This window comes from Thunnus thynnus, chromosome 24 (assembly GCF_963924715.1).
Source record: "Thunnus thynnus chromosome 24, fThuThy2.1, whole genome shotgun sequence".
Lineage (NCBI taxonomy): Eukaryota > Metazoa > Chordata > Actinopteri > Scombriformes > Scombridae > Thunnus > Thunnus thynnus.
This window is the reverse complement of record NC_089540.1, coordinates 17,583,065-17,604,660: the sequence shown is the minus strand read 5'-3', so window position 1 is coordinate 17,604,660 and position 21,596 is coordinate 17,583,065. Positions and strand designations below refer to the sequence as shown.

At 39.0% G+C, this 21,596-nt stretch overlaps 2 protein-coding genes across 23 annotated transcripts in view; one reads left to right on the top strand and one right to left on the bottom strand.

The window, feature by feature from the left end:
- Positions 1-21,368, top strand: part of LOC137177368 (NLR family CARD domain-containing protein 3-like) — a 78,440-nt gene extending 57,072 nt beyond the window's left edge. For 15 of the 22 annotated variants that reach the window (XM_067583617.1, XM_067583619.1, XM_067583616.1 and 12 more), the window contains 4 exons: positions 2,529-2,705; positions 15,220-15,396; positions 17,925-18,098; positions 19,165-21,368. In XM_067583617.1, the coding sequence (XP_067439718.1) occupies positions 2,529-2,705; positions 15,220-15,396; positions 17,925-18,098; positions 19,165-19,174 (538 nt within the window). In that variant the 3' untranslated portion in view covers positions 19,175-21,368. The remainder of the gene's footprint in view (positions 1-2,528; positions 2,706-15,219; positions 15,397-17,924; positions 18,099-19,164) is intronic. The other 7 variants (XM_067583636.1, XM_067583634.1, XM_067583631.1 and 4 more) reach the window with 4 other exon arrangements.
- LOC137177370 (uncharacterized) overlaps positions 1-21,596 on the bottom strand; it is a 173,001-nt gene that overhangs the window by 108,284 nt on the left and 43,121 nt on the right. The gene's annotated exons all lie outside the window — the stretch shown is intronic.

Genomic DNA, 21,596 nt, shown 5'->3' with positions numbered 1-21,596 from the left:
ATACGCTGAATGGGTACACCAACAGAGGGGCCTACCATGCAAGGTCCCAACCTGCCCATCACAGGAAATCTAATCATTCACACACTGATGGCACAGCCATCAGGAGCAATTTGGGTTTTAAGTATCTTGCCCAAGGACACATCGACATGCGGACTGGAGGAGCCGGGAATCGAACCGCCAATCTTCCGATTAGTGGACGACCCGCTCCTGACCCTACCTCCTGAGACACAGCCGCCCAGCTGCAACAGTCATGTTTACAACAGCAAAGTCACTTTATAAACTCAATAATATCTCTGGAAACAAATGTAAAATGTCAATAAAATAAATAATATTCCTGACATGAAAATACTGAGTGAAGTTTAGAAAGAAAGAAGAAGACAGACATCAGTCAGTATCAGTCCTTCCTCCTGTCCTCCTCCTCCTCCCTCTGCTGCTGATGTGATTGGCTGCTGCAGGTACCGCTGGTAGAGAGGAGAGGCTGCTTTGTCTCAGCCAGCAGCTGAGTTTACAAGAATGAGCCACATTTGAAGACTGGTGGCAAACTAAGCTAAACAGTTAGACTACATACATACAGCTTTAGTTTTAGCTTGTTGCTAACAATTAGCTATTAGCCGAGCTAGCGCGCTGTGGTTGTGTAAAACATAGCAGCAGTGGATGAGAGACTGCGGACAGAGCAGTTGAAAATATCACTTTTCTACATGTTTATGCTTGTTGATCAGGTGTATTGATAGAGTATTGGCTTTTTACTCGCTAAGGTGTTATTGCACTTAAGAAGTAACGAGCGTAGTTGTCGTCAACTCGAGTAATCTTCACTTCACATGTGATCTGCTGTTCACTGACTTTGCTGTGTGTGTGTGTGTGTCTGTGTGTTTGTGTGTGTGTCTCTGTGTGTGTGCGTGTCTGTGTGTTTGTGTGTGTGTTTGTGTGTGTGTGTGTCTCTGTGTTTGTGTGTGTGTGTGTTTGTGTGTGTCTGTGAGTTTGTGTGTCTGTGTGTGTGTTTGTGTGTCTGTGTGTTTGTGTGTGTGTGTTTGTGTTTGTGTGTGTTTCTGTGTGTGTTTGTGTGTGTGTGTGTGTTTGTGTGTGTGTTTGTGTTTCTGTTTGTGTGTGTGTGTCTGTGTGTGTGTGTTTGTGTGTGTGTGTTTGTTTCTGTGTGTCTGTGTTTGTGTGTGTGTGTTTGTGTGCCTGTGTTTGTGTGTGTGTGTTTGTGTGTGTGTGCGTGTCTGTGTTTGTGTGTGTGTGTGTGTGTGTGTCTTTGTGTGTGTGTGTGTCTTTGTGTGTTTTTGTGTGTGTGTCTTTGTGTGTGTGTGTGTCTGTGTGTGCGTGTGTGTGTGTGTGTGTCTTTGTGTGTGTGAGTGTATGTCTTTGTGTGTGTCTGTGTGTGTGTTTGTGTGTTTTTGTGTGTGTGTGTCTGTGTGTGTGTTTGTGTTTTTTTGTGTGTGTGTGTGTGTGTGTGTCTGTTTTTGTGTGTGTGTTTGTGTGTTTTTGTGTGTGTGTGTCTGTGTGTTGTTTGTGTGTTTTTTTGTGTGTGTGTGTCTGTCTGTGTGTGTGTTTGTGTGTTTTTGTGTGTGTGTGTCTGTGTGTTGTTTGTGTGTTTTTTTGTGTGTGTGTGTCTGTCTGTGTGTGTGTTTGTGTGTTTTTGTGTGTGTGTGTTTGTGTGTTTTTGTGTGTGTGTGTTTGTGTGTTTTTGTGTGTGTGTCTTTGTGTGTGTGTGTGTCTGTGTGTGTGTTTGTGTTTTTTTGTGTGTGTGTGTGCGTGTGTGTGTGTGTCTGTTTTTGTGTGCGTGTTTGTGTGTTTTTGTGTGTGTGTGTCTGTGTGTGTGTGTGTGTGTGTGTTTTTGTGTGTGTGTGTGCGTGTGTGTGTCTGTCTGTGTGTGTGTTTGTGTGTTTTTGTGTGTGTGTGTTTGTGTGTTTTTTTGTGTGTGTGCGTGTGTGTGTGTGTGTGTGTGTTTGTGTGTGTGTGTCTGTGTGTGTCTGTGTGTGTGTGTGTGTCTGTGTGTGTGTGTGTGTGTGTGTGTGTGTGTGTGTGTGTGTGTGTGTGTGTGTGTGGAGGAGAGGCTGCAGTTTGAGAATAAATTACACCAAAACATTAAAAAGTGCTGATAAAAGAACCGGTAACATCGGAGCTTATCAATACTACAGTCTTTAATCATTTATCCTCGGGGCTCGTTTAATACCGGGTTTCGGTACCCATCCCTACAGAGAAATAAGTGCACATTAAATAAAACTGCCATACCTTTGATTGTTTTGGAGAAAACAGACGTATAAATCGATGCATAAACAACCGCAGGAAGCTGGAACAAGCGTTGATGTCTGGAACAACCAACGTCTCTTTCCCTCGCCGTTTAATCGTTTACAAAGTGAAAAAAGCAGAAATGTGGTGGCAGAGTAAAATCTTTTTTGTGTTAGTGGTAAAAATAAACAGACTATGATGGAACAAATAATTCACTTTTGATGGAAATCCGTCTGTAGACGGAGCTCTTGCACCCATGTAATCTGCTTCTAACGCTACATGATTTCTTCTTTATTCAGATTGAAGAGCTGCTGGTTGTCAGAGATCAGCTGTGCTTCTCTGCTCTCAGCTCTGAAGTCCAACCCCTCCCATCTGAGAGAGCTGGAGCTGAGTAACAACTTCAGTCGGGACGATTCAGAAAGGAATCTGCAGTTTGATTTTCTGGAGAGTCCACACTGTAGACTGGAGACTCTGAGGTCAGACACCATTTCTTACTTGTGTGCTGAGATTAATATGATGTGAAAGTTGTGGTGACACTAAACTGCAGACATAAGGATGATTTTTATGAGGTAAAATCTCCTTCAGATTTACACATTCAAATGTTGTTTTCAAACATTTAAATACTATTTAAAGCCTCCCTCCAGTGTATTTTGGCATTTTTGAGATATTTCATATTTTTCTGAGTCATTTTCTGACCATGTTGATTAGCGACAATGTTCACCAAATATTTGTGGACAAATAACTTAATTCTGTGCTGAAAGATCAAAAATGTCAGCTGTTGTTAAAACTGAACAATGACGTATGACTATAGTAGAACGCTGCAGTCATACGTCATCCTCATAAAATCCCTTTGTTTTTGTGAGCGTCACATAGGCTACTGATACAGTATCAGGCGCCTGTGTTTCATACTAAATAGTCTACTGGATGCAGACGTGCTGCAACAACAGATTAATGCTTCAAATATAAATCATTTATTTCTATTAAACACTCTCCAACCAACATGTGCACAGAAAATAAGGTTTAATGTGGTTAAAGCAGGAAAGTCAGTAAATCAGTGTGCAGTGATGTATAAATGAATGTGGGTGACTGTTACAGTATCTGTTGTCCACAGCTGTTTATACTGTATGAAAAGCTTCTCCTTCACTTCATTAAATCCCTGCAGCATCTGAAGTCAGCAGGACTGATATGTTGATAAATCTGCAGCCTCTGAGAAGTGCTGCGCCAGAGCGCAGTGCCGTTACGCACCACCGTTCACTGTGTTTACCTTCATTAAATCTCCTGATGACACCAGGCTGCTACAGTAGAAACACACACACCTCTACACACACACTGTTAAAACTTCCTGTAAAAACATTCAACAACTGGCAGCAGGGTTGCCATTAAGTTACTGTAAAATTAACATGTTTTTACTGTTACTAAAGTTTACGGTTTCGTGCTGTTAATGAAAAATACAGTATGATCTGGTTTTTCATTGCTTTATTAATAGAACTGGTTTTTTTTTACAGTATCTTACAGTGGACAGATTTGTTTGATTGAACTATTTAGTTTGTATTTTTTTGACAAACATTTTAATAAACCTATTTTTTAACCTAAATGAATACTGACTTAGCAGGTTAAACACATAGGAATAGTCACAATACATACAATTAAAGGCACTTTTGTCAAGAAAAAGGTTTTAATAGACCTGGTTGTCATTCTTCATAAAATCTGTGTCCAAAGCTGGCTACAAGCACATAATGCAAACCAGAACAAAATGTTCTTTAGGAATGAAGAACAGCGCTAAATCACTGATATTTCAATCATGTAATTACAATGTAAGAGAAAAAAACACAGCTTCTTATTGCACTTGACTTTTTATTTGAATATAAAGTTGGAAAGTTCACATGCAGAACAATTGCATGTTAAACAAAAAGCTGAAACAGAGCGTTCTCTCTCAAACTGTCTTTGGCTTTTTGATGGAAATAGTAGTACAAGGCACTTAGGCTCAGAAATATTGACATGATCAACTATACAGTATCACCTTTTTTGACTAAGAATATATTTCAAAATATGAAACAGTGTTTAGAAAACCAAAGCAGGTGACCAGAACAGAACAGTTCAGTTGAATAAAACTGCATCACTTGCACCACCAGCTGGTGTTTTGATAAATAGAAGCGAGTAATGGGATTGAGTAATCTCACCATCTTAAATGAAGTCCCACTTGAAGTCCATGAGTTTCCTCAGCAGAGTGGATTCATGTGGATTGACTGTTGTTTTGTTTTTGTTGGTGACTTTGCCAGTTTTCTTTGATAAGACTTTGTCCCGTCCAGTCTTGGTGCCTCTCTCAGGGTTTATTCCAACAAAGCGTCTGGAAAAATAATAATGATTCTTCAGACACTGTGTGAAAATCAAGTTGTGTAACTCACTCAGATAAACAACACAATAAAATGCAGCAAATGTATCGATGTGCAACAACACGTTATGGAAAAGATAAGAAAAATACAGGTTTTACTGAAAGTATGTAACCTTTGGATGAATTGGAGTGTGCATGCTGCCTCTTCTTGGGATCGGAGATTAAAGGTGTAGAAGGTGTAAAATAATGCAGCGAGCCCCGTCAGGAAGGTGGGCTGGATCCCCTCACATATGATGTGGCCCTCAAGGCCGACCATCCAGCACTGAATACAGCTTCCTGCCGTTTCACCTGAAACTTAGAAGAATTTTCCTGTCAAATTCAAGGATTTTTGGTCCATGTTTGAAATGAATTGTGTTGAGCGATGAAAAAGTATTTTGCCATGTGTAGTACTGCTTGAGAAACTTTATTTAAATTCAAAATGAATATTCTGTCCGTTTATACCCTGAATTAACATTTATCTAACAGTTACTGCCTCTCATTTCAACTGCCCCCAATAACAATAGTAGCACAGTAAAATGCAGAGATGTGAAGTTTTAATGGTTACAGAATAGTTATTGTGATATAAATTTGTGCATCTTGTTTGGCTTGTGGCAGAAAGAAGAACAGCTGTGGTTTTTTGATGCTAATACAACCACGGTACAGTCAGAGGAGCTTTTGATTTCCTGCCGTGGTCACACAGACAGCAACATGTGTAGCACCATGTGAAGAGTCCACTTGAAAAAACAGATATCGTCAGTTGTGCTAATTTCTCTAAAACATGTGTTTCTTCAGATAATATTCAAAAACATGAGTTGACTTTTGCATCATTTTGGATTTTGGATTCAGGAAGTAAACCATGTGAACCATTACATTCAACAGTTTGTTGTTTCTTTCAAAAATGTCATTTATGGTTTTTTGCAAATAAAATCTTTATGCGTTGACCAACCAATAGTACTGCAACTAAGAGAAGTTGAATTTAAAAAACAGCATTGCATTCCTATAACAAAGGAGATGAGAATATGTCTTTACAAGTGTTTTGCATTATGCTTTAATAGAACATTTTGTTGCTTGTCTATCCAATGATGTAAAAATACCAAACAGTATCAGACAAGGAGTTGCAGGTATGGAGATTGTCCTCTCAATGTCAGCTGTAGTGGCAGATCCCTAGAACATAGAAAGCCAAATACAAAGTGTATGACATGGCATATGTGTGTGTATATATGTACATATACATAAAGGAATCTCACATTTGCAAGAAGGATTAGTCCTGTAATGGTCTCTGAGAAGTGAGCCATCAGAAGCTGGATGACACAAACGACAGCTCGACATCTTCACCCAGAGAGAGAACTCCCTTGACTCCTGCACTTGTGGGTTTAGTCTTGAAGAGTTCCACAGTGGTTCTACCACACTCCTCCTCCGACTGTGTAAAAGGTTTACACTGTCAAGACTATCATAATGTTTAATGAGTTCACTGGCAAAATACGTTAACTTGACATGTAGACATTAAAATGAGCTCCTTGTGTCATCTGATTAGGCTAATCAGCAATCATCTATGAAATTATGCTTAAACGTTGCTGCTGAATCCTTCTATCATGACGTGCACGTATTCAGTAATGCAAACAAACATCACTGGAAACATCACTGACAGACTTTACACTGATTTATGAATAAAATTGCTGCTCACCAAATAATTAGTAAGATATAGATGAAGAAAAGAACAGATCTAGCTTCACATGTGCAGTTCAGGTGAAATGGTTCTTCCCAAAATGCAAAAAATACTGCATTACACCGTTATTTTGTACTTTTGACTGTTGATTAACGTTAAAATGCAAATACATTATAATTCTGTTAAAAAACGGTAAATGGAGCGTAATTTAACAGATTTTTTTTGTATTAACAGTAAAGTGCTATATTTAAAAATAACAGGTTAGTACTGTTGAAGTCCTGCTGTAAATTTACTGCAATCATTTACAGTGAATCAGACTGGTCGGTTATAACTCGATATTCTGCTTTTTTATGAAGGAGACGTCGGGTTAGCGGGGCTCATCAGCCTCTTCTACGACTTTCTTTTTTTTAGCCAAAGTTGCGTCTCATGTTTTATCCTTGAGACACATTACGATGCAAACGCTGTTGTGTAACATTAATTACTAAACTATGTGACCGTGTACGAGGTGAGATACATTAGGCTATAATTATTGCTGAAATAGCATCAGTCCGATGGGCTATAATCATATAAACAGCTTCACCAAATACATTCATACAACCATTTTTTAAAAATTTCTATCGTTATTATATTAAGTGATGAAAAAACTGCTCCATCTGTCTTTGGCTGCAGATTTGTGGTGATGTGTGTTCATGTCGTGACGCTCTGAACCATCCAGACATTTCCTGAAGAAAAGCTTTCCGTTTGTTGAGCTGTCGTTATCACGTTTAACTGTGATTGGCACAAGTGTTTCACAGCTATGAGACCAGTGATGTGACTGGCTGAGAGAGTATTTATTAATCACCACACCAGTTGATCTATATTCACTCAGCCCTTTTACACGTTGCACTGCTGCACATACATGAACCAAAACAGCAGGTGACAGGTGTGCATGCAGGGCTCCACATTAACTTTTTGAGGCACTTTTTTGTATCAAATTGTTGCAGAAAAATGTATCAGAGCAAAAAACTCTCTCTTGAAAATAAAAAGGGAGTCAGAGGTCCAAGCAGCAAAGTGTTCTTTTATTGCCGGCAAAAAAAGGGGAACAAGTAGCACTTTTACAAAGAACCAAATCGCTCCAAAGCTTTTTCTTTGGGGCATTGTTTTTATGCCCTTGGGTCGGCTTAGGTCACACCTTATCATCCACCCTCCCTAAGTTTTGACCAATTATTATGTATCTTTTATCTCCGTCACTCGTTGTTGGTCAAAACTCTTCAAAACAGGTTTTGAGGTGTTTGAGGATATGTACTGGCATATTCAATTCTACCTGATTATATCCAATTTTTTATATAAGTATTGGGAATCATTTTACACCATTATTGCCAAGTTGTCTTCTGGCCTTTTATTTTTTGCAAGTTATTCATGTCATTTTACACCCTTATTTCTTGATCTCCTCCAGAGAGTATGTTTGAAAGGTGAAGACTTTAGCAGACCCAAGCAAAGTGACATGTAATACAAACACACTCAAATTTCTCCAGTGTATGATTATAATTCTTCTATCGTGCCTCTATACGTACAGTGTGATTAAATATGGTTCATGAGATTATAACTACACCAATACAAATTGTATCCCACTAGCCCTTATTGCTTATAAACTTATAAAATCAATCTGCATAGCTTAATATTGTCTTTAAGCACACCAATGACTTTTAATGAAAATACACCACAACTTGTCCTTCAGACAAGTACATTTATCTTTCACTTGTCCATGTGTGACAGATGTGGTAAGGACATGTAAAGAGACAACTCAAAGGATTGGTTTCCAGCCTTTATTTGCTCCTGCAGAAGACAATGTAACACATATGAATCACCTTCTGGTGTCTCCTGCACATCTGCTCCTAAACATGCAAAATAACAGAATTTACACCAGGAAATAGATGCTAATATCTCTGCAGCGCTACGTTGACTACATGACGCAGGGCAGCCTGCTGTAATACAAATGGCACCAAGAAAGTTCAACAAAAGCATCTACAAAACTCATATTAACAGTCAAAACAACATGAAACAGCTAGTTAAAGTAATAGTATTAACAGTAAACAATATGCATTAAATGTTACAACATAAACGGTTCAATTTCCATAGAAAACAATAAAATAGCGCAGCAGCATTTTTCCACTCAACTTACCCTCAGCAATGCAAAACAGCTCTGTGAGGGACAGAAGGGACGATGTGCAGCAAGGTCATTTCCACAGGAAACATTCATGAATAAAAATTCCTCATTGAGATAAAATTCACAAACACAAATTGTAAATAAGAATTATTAAAGTGCCTTTTTTAACTGTTACACATCCACAAAAGTCACTTGTCAGAGTAAAAATGACAATAATTAACTTTTTCATTTTGTTTGTGAACGTAGAAATCAGACGAACAAACAGTTGAAAGCATCCAAACAGTGTCAACATATAAATGATTCAATTTATGAATTTTATTCAAGCCATTACTTCCCTGTTAATGATCTTTTCATTTGATCCTGAATTGTGAAGCACTTTGTAAAGTCTGTTTCAATATGAGCTCTATAGATTAATTATTGATCATCCTTCTGACGTTTAATAATAATGATTGACAGTGTTTCTACTAGGATTGTTTTCAGGGGGGTTGGTAGGCCCCCTGAAACTACTAGTTATGTTACGGAGCAGGCGCGTCACAGATACGGATACGCGGTGTCGACAGTGTCGTCATAGATACGCAGTAAGGCGGTTGTCTGTATCGCTGTATTTCTCTACACTGAGCTGAAATGAAACAAGTGCACAAAAAATAGGTCAATAAATATTAAACAAATATTAACAATATTTATTAACGTAATGTTTAAATATGAACAGTATTTATTTACAACACATAAATAAACGTAGGCCTTATGGATGATAGATGGACCAATCAGTCTCTATCTGAAAAACAAATCTGGATTCTCAGCCTCTATATGGTCCTTAATATAGATCAATGTTTGTAATATAACAACATAACAAAAGTGACTGATGGGGAATTAATTTGTTTCAACTTAAAGCCAAATCAAGACAACAGTTTGACTTATAAATGAATGAGATGAATCAGCATTTTGTTTCCTAATAAGTGAAAGTGTCAGTTTTAGTGCTGTGTTTACAACAGTTACTGAGGTCAACGACCTTCTAACAGCTGAAGAAAACATCATGTTAACAGAGTTGTTGTGTAGTGTTAGTACCTGTGTTAAAACATCTGTAAGTCCTTTTATAGCAGGTTTGAATCTTGTGCTTTGACTTTAGTTTGTTAGGATGTCCTTTAGTTTGGATAACAGATTGTGCCTTTAAACATATTTACAGAACAGTAATTCATCTAGATACAGGTGGAAGTCAGACCTTAACAGTTTTTTCTGCCTCCTGCTTTGAATGTGTTCATGTCTCTCCATCACCTGACGCCTGGGCTGCCTCTGTGTGTTTCTCTTTACTCCTTCAACTGTTTCTTTAAATCTTGAATCAGTTGCACCTTCTTCCTTTTCAATCACTTCTTTACTTTCTCCTTGTTTTTCTTTCAACACCATTAAGATACATCCTGCAATTCTTCCTCACTTCTGTCTCCTCTCTCCTGATTTCTTCACTCACTCTCACTCACTCACTTTCCTTTAATAAATCTGACAGCAGGGCCGGCTCTAGACATGTTGGTGTCCTAGGAGAGATTAGGATTTGGTGCCCCCCCCAAACCACATTACCCCACCAGTACTGCCTCATCACCACCCTGTCATACATTGAGGAGCAGGTGGACCCAAATGCAGAGACCAGAAAGCAGGGCTGAAGAAAAGCGTCTTTATTTCAAAGACTGGCAGGAAAAAAACAAAAGCAGGATGAGCTGAGTAGAACAAGATACAAAAAAAAAAAATCGACTGAGCAGGAAACTGAGCAAACACGACAGAACAGAATTGACTAACTGAACAGACGACTCGACAAAGACTGAACTGAAAACTGAACTTCAATACAAACTGAAGTAATCAGACAACAAGGAACAGGTGGCACAATACAAGGGCAGGCTGGCAGCTGATAGGCTGGGGAAGACACTAGGAGCAGGGCAGGACCGACGAGGCTACTGCAGGGCAGGTGAGAGGAGGAGCACATGAAAACAGGAGGAGTGAAGGAACACACAAGAGAAACACAGAGCAAAGTAAAACCCAGAAAACACAACAGCACTCAATAACAAGCCAGCATAAATCAAAGTGTCTCTGAATAAATCAACCTAGGTACACAGCACTACAAGCTAACCAATAATCTAATACAGTCTTTCAAAGATACAACTCAAATAACATGAATGAGCAAAAAGACTGGACAACACAAGTGTAACACAGAAAACCAAAAGAAGAAAAAACACAAAGAGCCCAAACCATGAGTCCATGACACACCCGCTCATTCTACAGTAAAAATATGGACAACAAACATCAGACCACAATGGTTTCAAGACAAAAATATATATTTTTATAAATTACAATTACTTTTCAAACAAACAAATCACGTTTCAAAGAATGAATCAATTGTTAAATATTACTATTATTAACTACCTTTACCTGTTAGTAACATCCAAGACGCTGGCACTTGGTTATTGATAGATTACACTGGATAGATGACTCCTTCCATGATGTCATGTGCCCACAATGTTCTGGGGTTTCATTTATAAAACAGTGTGTAGGATCCACACTAAAATTGTACGTGCGCACAAAAGCCGAAAATGGCGTGCACCGAAAAATAATCATATTTATAAAACCATGCATACACACGAATGCACGTATATTTCCCTTTATAAATCACAGTCCACCTGGAAATGTGCGCTCATGGATCAGCGTCATATCCCGCCCTCTACACGCCCACATTCAACCATAAATGGTCGATGCAAAAGCCTTCATGAATATTCATGTACATGTGTTTCTTTCGCCGCACCAATCACTCTCTCTGTCTTTAGACGCCTGGCCAATCAGTGTTGAGAGTCAGTGTATCGGAGCCTCTCTTGTCACTTGTGCTCAGCAGCAGCAGAGGAAGGACCGCAACAGGCATGAACAGACATTTAACCTTTTATTTGCCCGTTTTCAGACGTATTGAAATTATGTGTGTAACCCAAAACAACCATATACAACCTCAATAAACATTCCTGTGGATTGTTAAGTCAGACATCTCTGGTTAAATGTTTAACACACCCTGCAGTGGGCCAGCTCCCAGTTAACCAGTATAAGTAGTTTTTACAGCACTCACTCAATATGTAAAATACAATAAACACTATATTAGTTTATATTTACTCCAAAATCCAGCATACAAGTATTTCTCTCATTGACACAGTGAGCACAGGTGGTGAAGATGAGCCGGTGAGGTGACTGGAGAAGGCAGAGTGTGTGTGGCAGCCACCGCTGTGTCTCCAGTGTCTCTGTGCTTGACAATACAGCCGTGTTTACTGTAGCCATTTTACACATATAAACTACATGGGAACTCATACTTGGTGATATATGCACAGTATAACCAAATATTAAAAATCTATTAACGCTCTGTCCTGTAAATATGTTTTAGTTCCGTTTGTTGAAGTTATTTGATGTCATCTTGGATTTCTACAATCAATGATGATCATTTCATCAGTAAGTTAACGTGGCTAAGGTGAAAATCAATCAGTATTTTCATGCTTAGCTAATATTGGAGAAAGGCAACCCAGACTTTGCAGAATCCTGCCACCTGCCACATCCTGACATCATTCATTTCAGCTGCTGCTGCTCCACAACTGACTCTCTCCTTTGTGCTCCGGGTGAGGCAGCACTGATGAAATGTTGGGCAGACTTTAAGATCTGAGTTGCTTTATATCTTTACAAATTGAAAGATGTTTATGGAAGTTATGGCTCACTACAAGCCAAAGTACAGATAACACTGCTGGTTTGAGTGTTTCTGATAATGTGGATCTATAATTGATGTTTGATATTAAGTGAAATGAAATGTGTGAGAGGATTATTATACAATCTGCCTTCAATTCACTTCAATTCTGCGTCGTGGATTTCCCCTGTCTCTAAAATGTTCCTACGCATGGGTAAGAGTTTAGGTGCAGGTGCGCACATTGTCCCATCAAGTTTGATTTTATAGGTCACAACTTTTGCTTGGGAAGTGGCGTACGCCTCTTTCAGGCCCCGTTCCTGCTTACTCAACAAATGAGATCCCTGGACTGTTCTCGTGGGTTTTGAGTATTTCACTGCAATTTTTCCAGTCATTAAATCAATTACTGATTAGTTTGTAGTTTTTTTGTGAGAACAGGTTGCAGCAGAAGCAGTAAAGACTTTTTTAAATTTTTTTCTTGGAATATACCCAACCAACTTCTCTTGATTTTCTCTCCATTCACTTATTTTCTGTAGAAGTGGTGGTGATGGGAACTTCTCCCATCCTCTCATTTTGTAAATGTAGAGTCTTATTTTAGCTGATATGGCCTCTGCTGACTATCTCTGTCCTCACCATATCAGACAGGGCTGCCAGTCAGCAGGATCTATAGCTGCTGCCTTGATGGATTCACATACTTCAGGATCTGTTCCAGTTGATGGTGTCTGCAGGCTGTAGAGTAGTAGAAGTGTCTGTTGTGCTTTATCCCTCTTTTTCAGTGTGCACAGTAGAGGTGCAGAGCAGATGAAACATTGTGAGGATTTTTTTTGTGACTTTTAACTTGTGTGGTGGGACAAGTAAATTTCTTTTCCATTTGTCGTATAAAGAAATCGGACAAGCCTTAAAGTCGAGCCGTAAACTCTGTTCTGAATTTATTCTTTTTTAAAAAATAAATTCAGAACAGGATTAGAATTTATTTTTATTATAAATATAACAAAACATTGTTTCTAGAGCAGCAACAGTAAATGGTAAATGGACTGTACTTGTATAGCGCCTTTCTAGCCTTCCGACCACTCAAAGCGCTTTTACACTACGAATCACATTCACCCATTCACACACATTCATACGCTGAATGGGTACAGGGGCTACCATGCAAGGTCCCAACCTGCCCATCACAGGAAATCTCATCATTCACACACTGATGGCACAGCCATCAGGAGCAATTTGGGTTTAAGTATCTTGCCCAAGGACACATCGACATGCGGACTGGAGGAGCCGGGAATCGAACCGCCAATCTTCCGATTAGTGGACGACCCGCTCCTGACCCTACCTCCTGAGCCACAGCCGCCCAGCTGCAACAGTCATGTTTACAACAGCAAAGTCACTTTATAAACTCAATAATATCTCTGGAAACAAATGTAAAATGTCAATAAAATAAATAATTTTCCTGACATGAAAATACTGAGTGAAGTTTAGAAAGAAAGAAGAAGACAGACATCAGTCAGTATCAGTCCTTCCTCCTGTCCTCCTCCTCCTCCCTCTGCTGCTGATGTGATTGACTGCTGCAGGTACCGCTGGTAGAGAGGAGAGGCTGCTTTGTCTCAGCCAGCAGCTGAGTTTACAAGAATGAGCCACATTTGAAGATTGGTGGCAAACTAAGCTAAACAGTTAGACTACATACAGACAGCTTTAGTTTTAGCTTGTTGCTAACAATTAGCTATTAGCCGAGCTAGCGCGCTGTGGTTGTGTAAAACATAGCAGCGGTGGATGAGAGACTGCGGACAGAGCAGTTGAAAATATCACTTTTCTACATGTTTATGCTTGTTGATCAGGTGTATTGATAGAGTATTGGCTTTTTACTCGCTAAGGTGTTATTGCACTTAAGAAGTAACGAACGTAGTTGTCATCAACTCGAGTAATCTTCACTTCACATGTGATCTGCTGTTCACTGACTTTGCTGTGTGTTTGTGTGTGTGTGTGTGTTTGTGTGTGTGTGTGTGTGTGTGTGTCTCTGTGTTTCTGTGTGTCTGTGTGTGTGTGTGTGTGAGTGTGTGTGTGTGTCTCTGTGTGTGTGTGTGTGTGTGTGTGAGAGAGTGTGTGTGTGTGTGTGTGTGTGTTTGTGCATGTCTGTGTGTTTGTGTGTGTGTGTCTCAGTGTTTGTGTGTGTTTGTGTTGTGTTTGTTTGTGTGTGTGTGTTTGTGTGTGTCTGTGTGTTTGTGTGTGTCTGTGTTTGTCTGTGTGTTTGTGTGTGTGTCTGTGTGTTTGTGTGTGTCTGTGTTTGTCTGTGTGTGTGTGTGTGTCTGTGTGTTTGTGTGTGCCTGTGTGTGTGTGTGTGTGTGAGAGAGAGAGTGTGTGTTTGTGTGTGTTTGTGTTTGCGTGTACGTATGTGTGAGAGTGTGTCTGTGTGTGTGTGTGTGTGTGTGTGTTTGTTTGTGTGTGTGTTTGTGTGTGTGTCTCTGTGTGTGTCTCTGTGTGTGTCTCTGTGTTTGTGTGTGTGTGTCTCTGTGTGTGTCTCTGTGTCTGTGTGTTTGTGTGTGTCTGTGTGTGTGTGTGTGTGTGTGTGTGTCTATTTGTGTGTGTTTGTGTGTGTGTCTGTGTGTTTGTGTGTGTGTGTGTGTGTGTGTGTGTTTGTGTGTGTGGAGGAGAGGCTGCAGTTTGAGAATAAATTACACCAAAACATTAAAAAGTGCTGATAAAAGAACCGGTAACATCGGAGCTTATCAATACTACAGTCTTTAATCATTTATCCTCGGGGCTCGTTTAATACGGGGTTTTGGTACCCATCCCTACAGAGAAATAAGTGCACATTAAATAAAACTGCCACACCTTTGATTATTTTGGAGAAAACAGACGTATAAATCGATGCATAAACAACCGCAGGAAGCTGGAACAAGCGTTGATGTCTGGAACAACCAACGTCTCTTTCCCTCGCCGTTTAATCGTTTACAAAGTGAAAAAAGCAGAAATGTGGTGGCAGAGTAAAATCTTTTTTGTGTTAGTGGTAAAAATAAACAGATTATGATGGAACAAATAATTCACTTTTGATGGAAATCCGTCTGTAGACGGAGCTCTTGCACCCATGTAATCTGCTTCTAACGCTATATGATTTCTTCTGTATTCAGATTGAGGAGCTGCAGTTTGTCAGAGATCAGCTGTGCTTCTCTGCTCTCAGCTCTGAAGTCCAACCCCTCCCATCTGAGAGAGCTGGAGCTGAGTGGAAACTACAGTCGGGACGGTTCAGAAAGGAATCTGCAGTTTGATTTTCTGGAGAGTCCAGACTGTAGACTGGAGACTCTGAGGTCAGACACCATTTCTTACTTCTGTGCTGAGATTAATATGATGTGAAAGTTGTGGTGACACTAAACTGCAGACATAAGGATGATTTTTATGAGGTAAAATCTCCTTCAGATTTACACATTCAAATGTTGTTTTCAAGTCATACGTCATCCTCATAAAATCCCTTTGTTTTTGTGAGCGTCACATAGGCTACTGATACAGTATCAGGCGCCTGTGTTTCATACTAAATAGTCTACTGGATGCAGACGTGCTGCAACAACAGATTAATGCTTCAAATATAAATCATTTATTTCAGTTAAACACTCTCCAACCAACATGTGCACAGAAAATAAGGTTTCATGTGGTTAAAGCAGGAAAGTTAGTAAATCAGTGTGCAGTGATGTATAAATGAATGTGGGTGATTGTTACAGTATCTGTTGTCCACAGCTGTTTATATTGTATGAAAAGCTTCTCCTTCACTTCATTAAATCCCTGCAGCATCTGAAGTCAGCAGGACTGATATGTTGATAAATCCGCAGCCTCTGAGAAGTGCTGCGCCAGAGCGCAGTGCCGTTACGCACCACCGTTCACTGTGTTTACCTTCATTAAATCTCCTGATGACACCAGGCTGCTACTGTAGAAACACACACACCTCTACACACACACTGTTAAAACTTCCTGTAAAAACATTCAACAACTGGCAGCAGGGTTGCCATTAAGTTACTGTAAAATTAACATTTTTTTATTGTTACTAAAGTTTACGGTTTCGTGCTGTTAATGAAAAATACAGTATGATCTGGTTTTTCATTGCTTTATTAATAGAACTGTTTTTTTTCTTTTACAGTATCTTACAGTTGACAGATTTGTTTGATTGAACTATTTAGTTTGTATTTTTTTTACAGACATTTTAATAAACCTATTTTTAACCTAAATGAATACTGACTTAGCAGGTTAAACACATAGGAATAGTCACAATACATACAATTAAAGACACTTTTGTTAAGAAAAAGGTTTTAATAGACCTGGTTGTCATTCTTCATAAAATCTCTGTCCAAAGCTGGCTACAAGCACATAATGCAAACCAGAACAAAATGAATGAAGAACAGAGCTAAATCACTGATATTTCAATCATGTAATTACAATGTAAGAGAAAAAAAACACAGCTTCTTATTGCACTTGACTTTTTATTTGAATATAAAGTTGGAAAGTTCACATGCAGAACAATTGCATGTTAAACAAAAAGCTGAAACAGAGCGTTCTCTCTCAAACTGTCTTTGGCTTTTTGATGGAAATAGTAGTACAAGGCACTTAGGCTCAGAAATATTGACATGATCAACTATACAGTATCACCTTTTTGACTAAGAATATATTTCAAAATATGAAACAGTGTTTAGAAAACCAAAGCAGGTGACCAGAACAGAAGAGTTCAGTTGAATAAAACTGCATCATTTGCTGTTAAGCAGCTTTTAACCAGAGGACTGTTCCACAAAGCAGGATTAGAAAGTTAGGCAGATAAGTGTGAAAAGATGACATCATCATGATAGTGTTTTGAATCTGTAAAGCAACATTTGAATGAGCTATTCGGATATGATTCAATTATGATTGACAATTCAAGTTCATGATAACAAAGCAAATTTCAGCAGTTTTACCATTTTTAAAGTCATGTGGTAAACTTACTAACCTTGCTTTGTGGAGCAGCAACAGTTACAGACAACTGAGCTACATCACAGAATTACAACCAAACTCTCAGATAATATCTGGCTCTATATCATGTAACATCTGAATATACTGGAGATATTGTCCAGCCCTAAGGCATATCAGTGGTACAAATAAAAAGATGAAGATTACATAAATAAAAGATGTTTTGTCAATATAATGCTGTCTGTCAAAAACAGTTGAAATATAAATGAAAATATAATGAACAGCAGCAGACATGTTCCATCATGTCCAAATATGAACTGTATGTCAGGCTCTAACAAGGAACACGGTTAAGTGCAGAAGTCCAAGTATTGGGCGATGGCAGGGGAGTGAGTTAGTTAATGACTTATGGCCCAGTCAAAGACACCAGTTCTCCCAGTCCCAAATGGGATTGAGTAATCTCACCATCTTCAATGAAGTCCCACTTGAAGTCCATGAGTTTCCTCAGCAGAGTGGATACAAACTTTCAAACATTCAGATCTTTATTTTAAATCAATTTTGATAACATTAAAACATCTGTGACCACATAGACTTTATACTGATCCACACTGAGCATCTTTTTGGTCTCATATTTAATATAAGATGAAAAAGCTGCACTGGCTAATTCACTGTTAAGTCACAGTGTGTTTATTGAAGTAGCAGCATGTTGTCATTAATATTAATGAAGCTCTTTTTCACTGTTTGTATTTGACAGTTTTTAACCTGCATCCTGTTGGGTTCAGGTGTTTGGAGTTTCCATTTTCTAAACTTGTTCATTCTAAACTTTCTTCAGCTCTGAACAGATTATGAAACATTGAATGATTTCAAACACAATAATCTGCTTCTAACGCTACATGATTTCTTCTTTATTCAGATTGTATGGCTGCGGGTTGTCAGAGATCAGCTGTGCTTCTCTGGTCTCAGCTCTGAAGTCCAACCCCTCCCATCTGAGAGAGCTGAATCTGTTTGGAAACTCCTCGAGTTCTTCAGACAAGAAGCTGCTGTCTGATCTTCAGGAGAGTCCAGACTGTAGACTGAAGACTCTGAGGTCAGTAGAGAGTTGGAGTCAGTCCGTGCTGGTTTCAGCAGTTTTGTATTAAACACAGTTAGTATCAAAGCAAAGATCCAGTATTTCCTGGTGAACCTCCAACCTTCTCAGTGGCTGCTTTCCTCAGTGAAGCTGTGAGAGGAGAACGGTGACAGGCTTCAGGATCGGACACAACGACAGAGAGAGAGAGAACAGTCAGCCAATCAGATCAGCCAGAAGCTTGTTGTGATCACGTGTTTGAGTCGATGTGAAGACGACTGTTGTTGTTGTTGTTGTTCATGTCTGCAGGAAATAAAGCTGGATTACAGCTGACAGCCTTACAAGATGTATAGAGACAGTGGTCCTCATTCATCCAACTGTCGTACCATCAAATCTGATCTGAAAGTGTTTGTTCTCTCATTTCAACACTAAAGAATTGATCAGTTCATCTTTGTCAGAGCTCTAAGATCAGTCTGACTGAAGCCTGCAAATCACTGGCTCTGATTTCACAGAAGCATCATTACGTTTAGTAACCATGTGGTCTTTATACAGACCAGAACCTCTGCTGAAGTCCAGGAATCACATCTTTATATCTGTCCATCACTTATTTTGTTTCCTCCAAATATTTTCAATGACAGCCTCCATTTTTATTTGTCAAATGATATTTCAAAAGCAGATAAGATGTTGATCAACACACAGAGACTCTTGCTTTCACTTTAACAGCAGGTCACATGTAACAACAGTAAATGTGTCACTAAAGTGTTTGTGCAGTAATGATGTGTTCATGACTCTCTGCACTTTATTTCCTCTGTGTACTTCAGTGAAATCTGCAGAGTAAACAGACTTGATGCCAAAAGTCTCTGCAGGTGTGTGAGATCGGAGCTCAGTGTGTTCACTCCAACACGTTAACATGAGAGCTGAGAGGAAGCAGGCTACGCTGCACAGCTGCTCCACTTCTGGTCTGAACAGGACTGAAGTCCCTGCTGGTCTTTATACTGGATGTGCTGCATCACTGACTGACAGCTGATGAAGTGAGTCTCACTAAACACTGATTTATGACCTCTGTTGTTTCTTCTTCTCTCATCAGCTTGTGGTGATGATCTCTGTCAGAGTGAGTGAACATCCAGGAGTTCGTGTTGAGAGAGGATCAGCTGTATCCTGATGATCCAGAGAGGTTGAAGCAGCAGCAGCAGCAGCTTGTGTGTAGAGAGACTCTGACTGGGCCATGTTACTGGGAGGTAGAGTGGAGAGGAGAGCTTCATCCAGCAGTGACTGACAGAGGAATCAGAAGAAGTGGAGATGAGTCTCAGTGCTGCAGTCTGAACTGATCTGAGAACAGCTCCACTGTCACACACAAAGTCAAGTCCACCATCATCCCTGTGTGTTCCTCTGGATCTGACAGAGTATCATCAGTGTATCTGGACTGCTCTGCTGCTGCTCTGTCCTTCTACACAGTCTCTGCAGACACACCCAGACTCCTCCACTCAACCACCTCCTCCACCCTCCTCCTGGACCTGAGTCTCAGTCTGGATTTTGGTCCATGTGGATCATCTCCAGCAGAGGCTTGTTTAGAAAGACTTTCCTGCCTTTGTATATAAGTTGTATATATGTTTTAAATGTATATAAGTTTTAAATGTCTCTTTACTGTCAGACATGTGACCATCTGTATCTGTTGAAACCAGAGTGACACTGCAGATTATTGCAGAATCACTTGACACTATAACCGTTAATTTACAGGATTGTACATATCAGAGAATATTGATGTATATTATATATCAATATATAATATTGAGTAGGCTAGTAGTGTGATGTGTGAAACAAACATCCCTCAGGATTATGTGAGATCTGTCAAATAGAGGAATCAGTGCAGCATGTAATTTTTCACTGTCCTAAATAATCTCGAGATTGATAAACATTAAAGAGGGAAATCAGGAAGAAATTAGTCTAAAAAATTTATTTGTCATCGGGTTAGGGAGTTTATTCCATTTGTAAGAAAGCCTAGCATTTTTACCACCTAACAAGGTGACGTCACACACAAGGATTCTCTCCCTCTCTCACCTTCCTGACACACAGCCCTGCCCAACTTTGAAGTAGTTGATGAGCGGAGCAGAATTTTCCTTTCATCACTATAGTGAAACCCCACCAAGAGTCAATAATATGGACTGTCTATAACCTCTGATGTATGCGTGAAGGACATACATGCAAGCTTCGGCACTTATTTTGTTAACTTTGCTGTCTGAATCAACCTTCTGATTCACATATTTTACCTTATTCTGTTCCACTGTTTCATTTAGCATACTTGCTGATGGGTTTGCCAGCTTAATTGATGGATGGTTTAATTACTTTGTAGATGGAGTTACTTTATTATCAGTGATGATCATGCTAATGTAGGTTATTTAGGAGAATGTAGTTGCATTAAATGTATATTACTGTTCACCAGCAGGGTATATACATACACATATATATTACTGTGTGCTAATGATGGTAATTCCGCTTTATTGGTGTATAGTTGAAACATATATATTTTTCTCCATATTATGATCATCTGCTAACATTTAGGAATGGAGTTAGCTAGCACAATACACAGTGTAGCTATTGTAAACAGAAATAATTTGAACATTTATTGAAATGAAACCATGTGAGAAGTTTAGAGGGAAAAATCACTATTTGGTGGAGCTGTTAACAACTCATAGACATCTGACATCTGGAAAAAGAAAGTTGTATGAGAGAGAGATGAATACATCTCAAACTTGGACCTAAAAAGTGGAACATTTTGCAAAATAACCTTCAAATAATCTTCAGAAAGGACTTTAAATAAGAGGTAACAGCATTAATCAGCAAGAACAGAAGAGGAAATATCATCTTTGGATATAACAACAAGCTAGCTGTGACCTATATTATATATCAATATATAATATTGAGTAGGCTAGTAGTGTGATGCGTGAAACAAACATCCCTCAGGATTATGTGAGATCTGTCAAATAGAGGAATCAGTGCAGCATGTAATTTTTCACTGTCATAAATACTCTTGAGAAGGAGAAACATTAAAGAGGGAAATCAGGAAGCTTGAAGTGGAGGAAATGAGTCTAAAAAATGTATTTGCCATCAGGTTAGTGAGTCTGTTTCATTATATGAAAGAAACTGGGCTGATCAAAAGAAATTAGTGTTCAGTGAAATATAGGAGATGAGTCATAACATTTCTGATATGCAAGAATATTTGTTGCTTCACATCTATGAGACTCTGTGTGTTTGTTCTGTTTCATTTAATTAAAGATTAAACATGACAATTAACTTCAGTCTTTGTTGTTATTTGATAACTGCTAATAAATAAAACAATTAGAACAAAAGATTAACATTGAACCCTGTATACAGTTAGCTAGTTTAGTCCAGTGGTTCCCAACCTAGGGGTTGGGCCCCTCCAGAGGGTCACCAGATAGATCTGAGGTGTCGTGAGATGATTAATGGGAGAGGAAAGAAGAAAAAACAAAGTTCTGATACACAAATCTGTTTTCAGGTTTT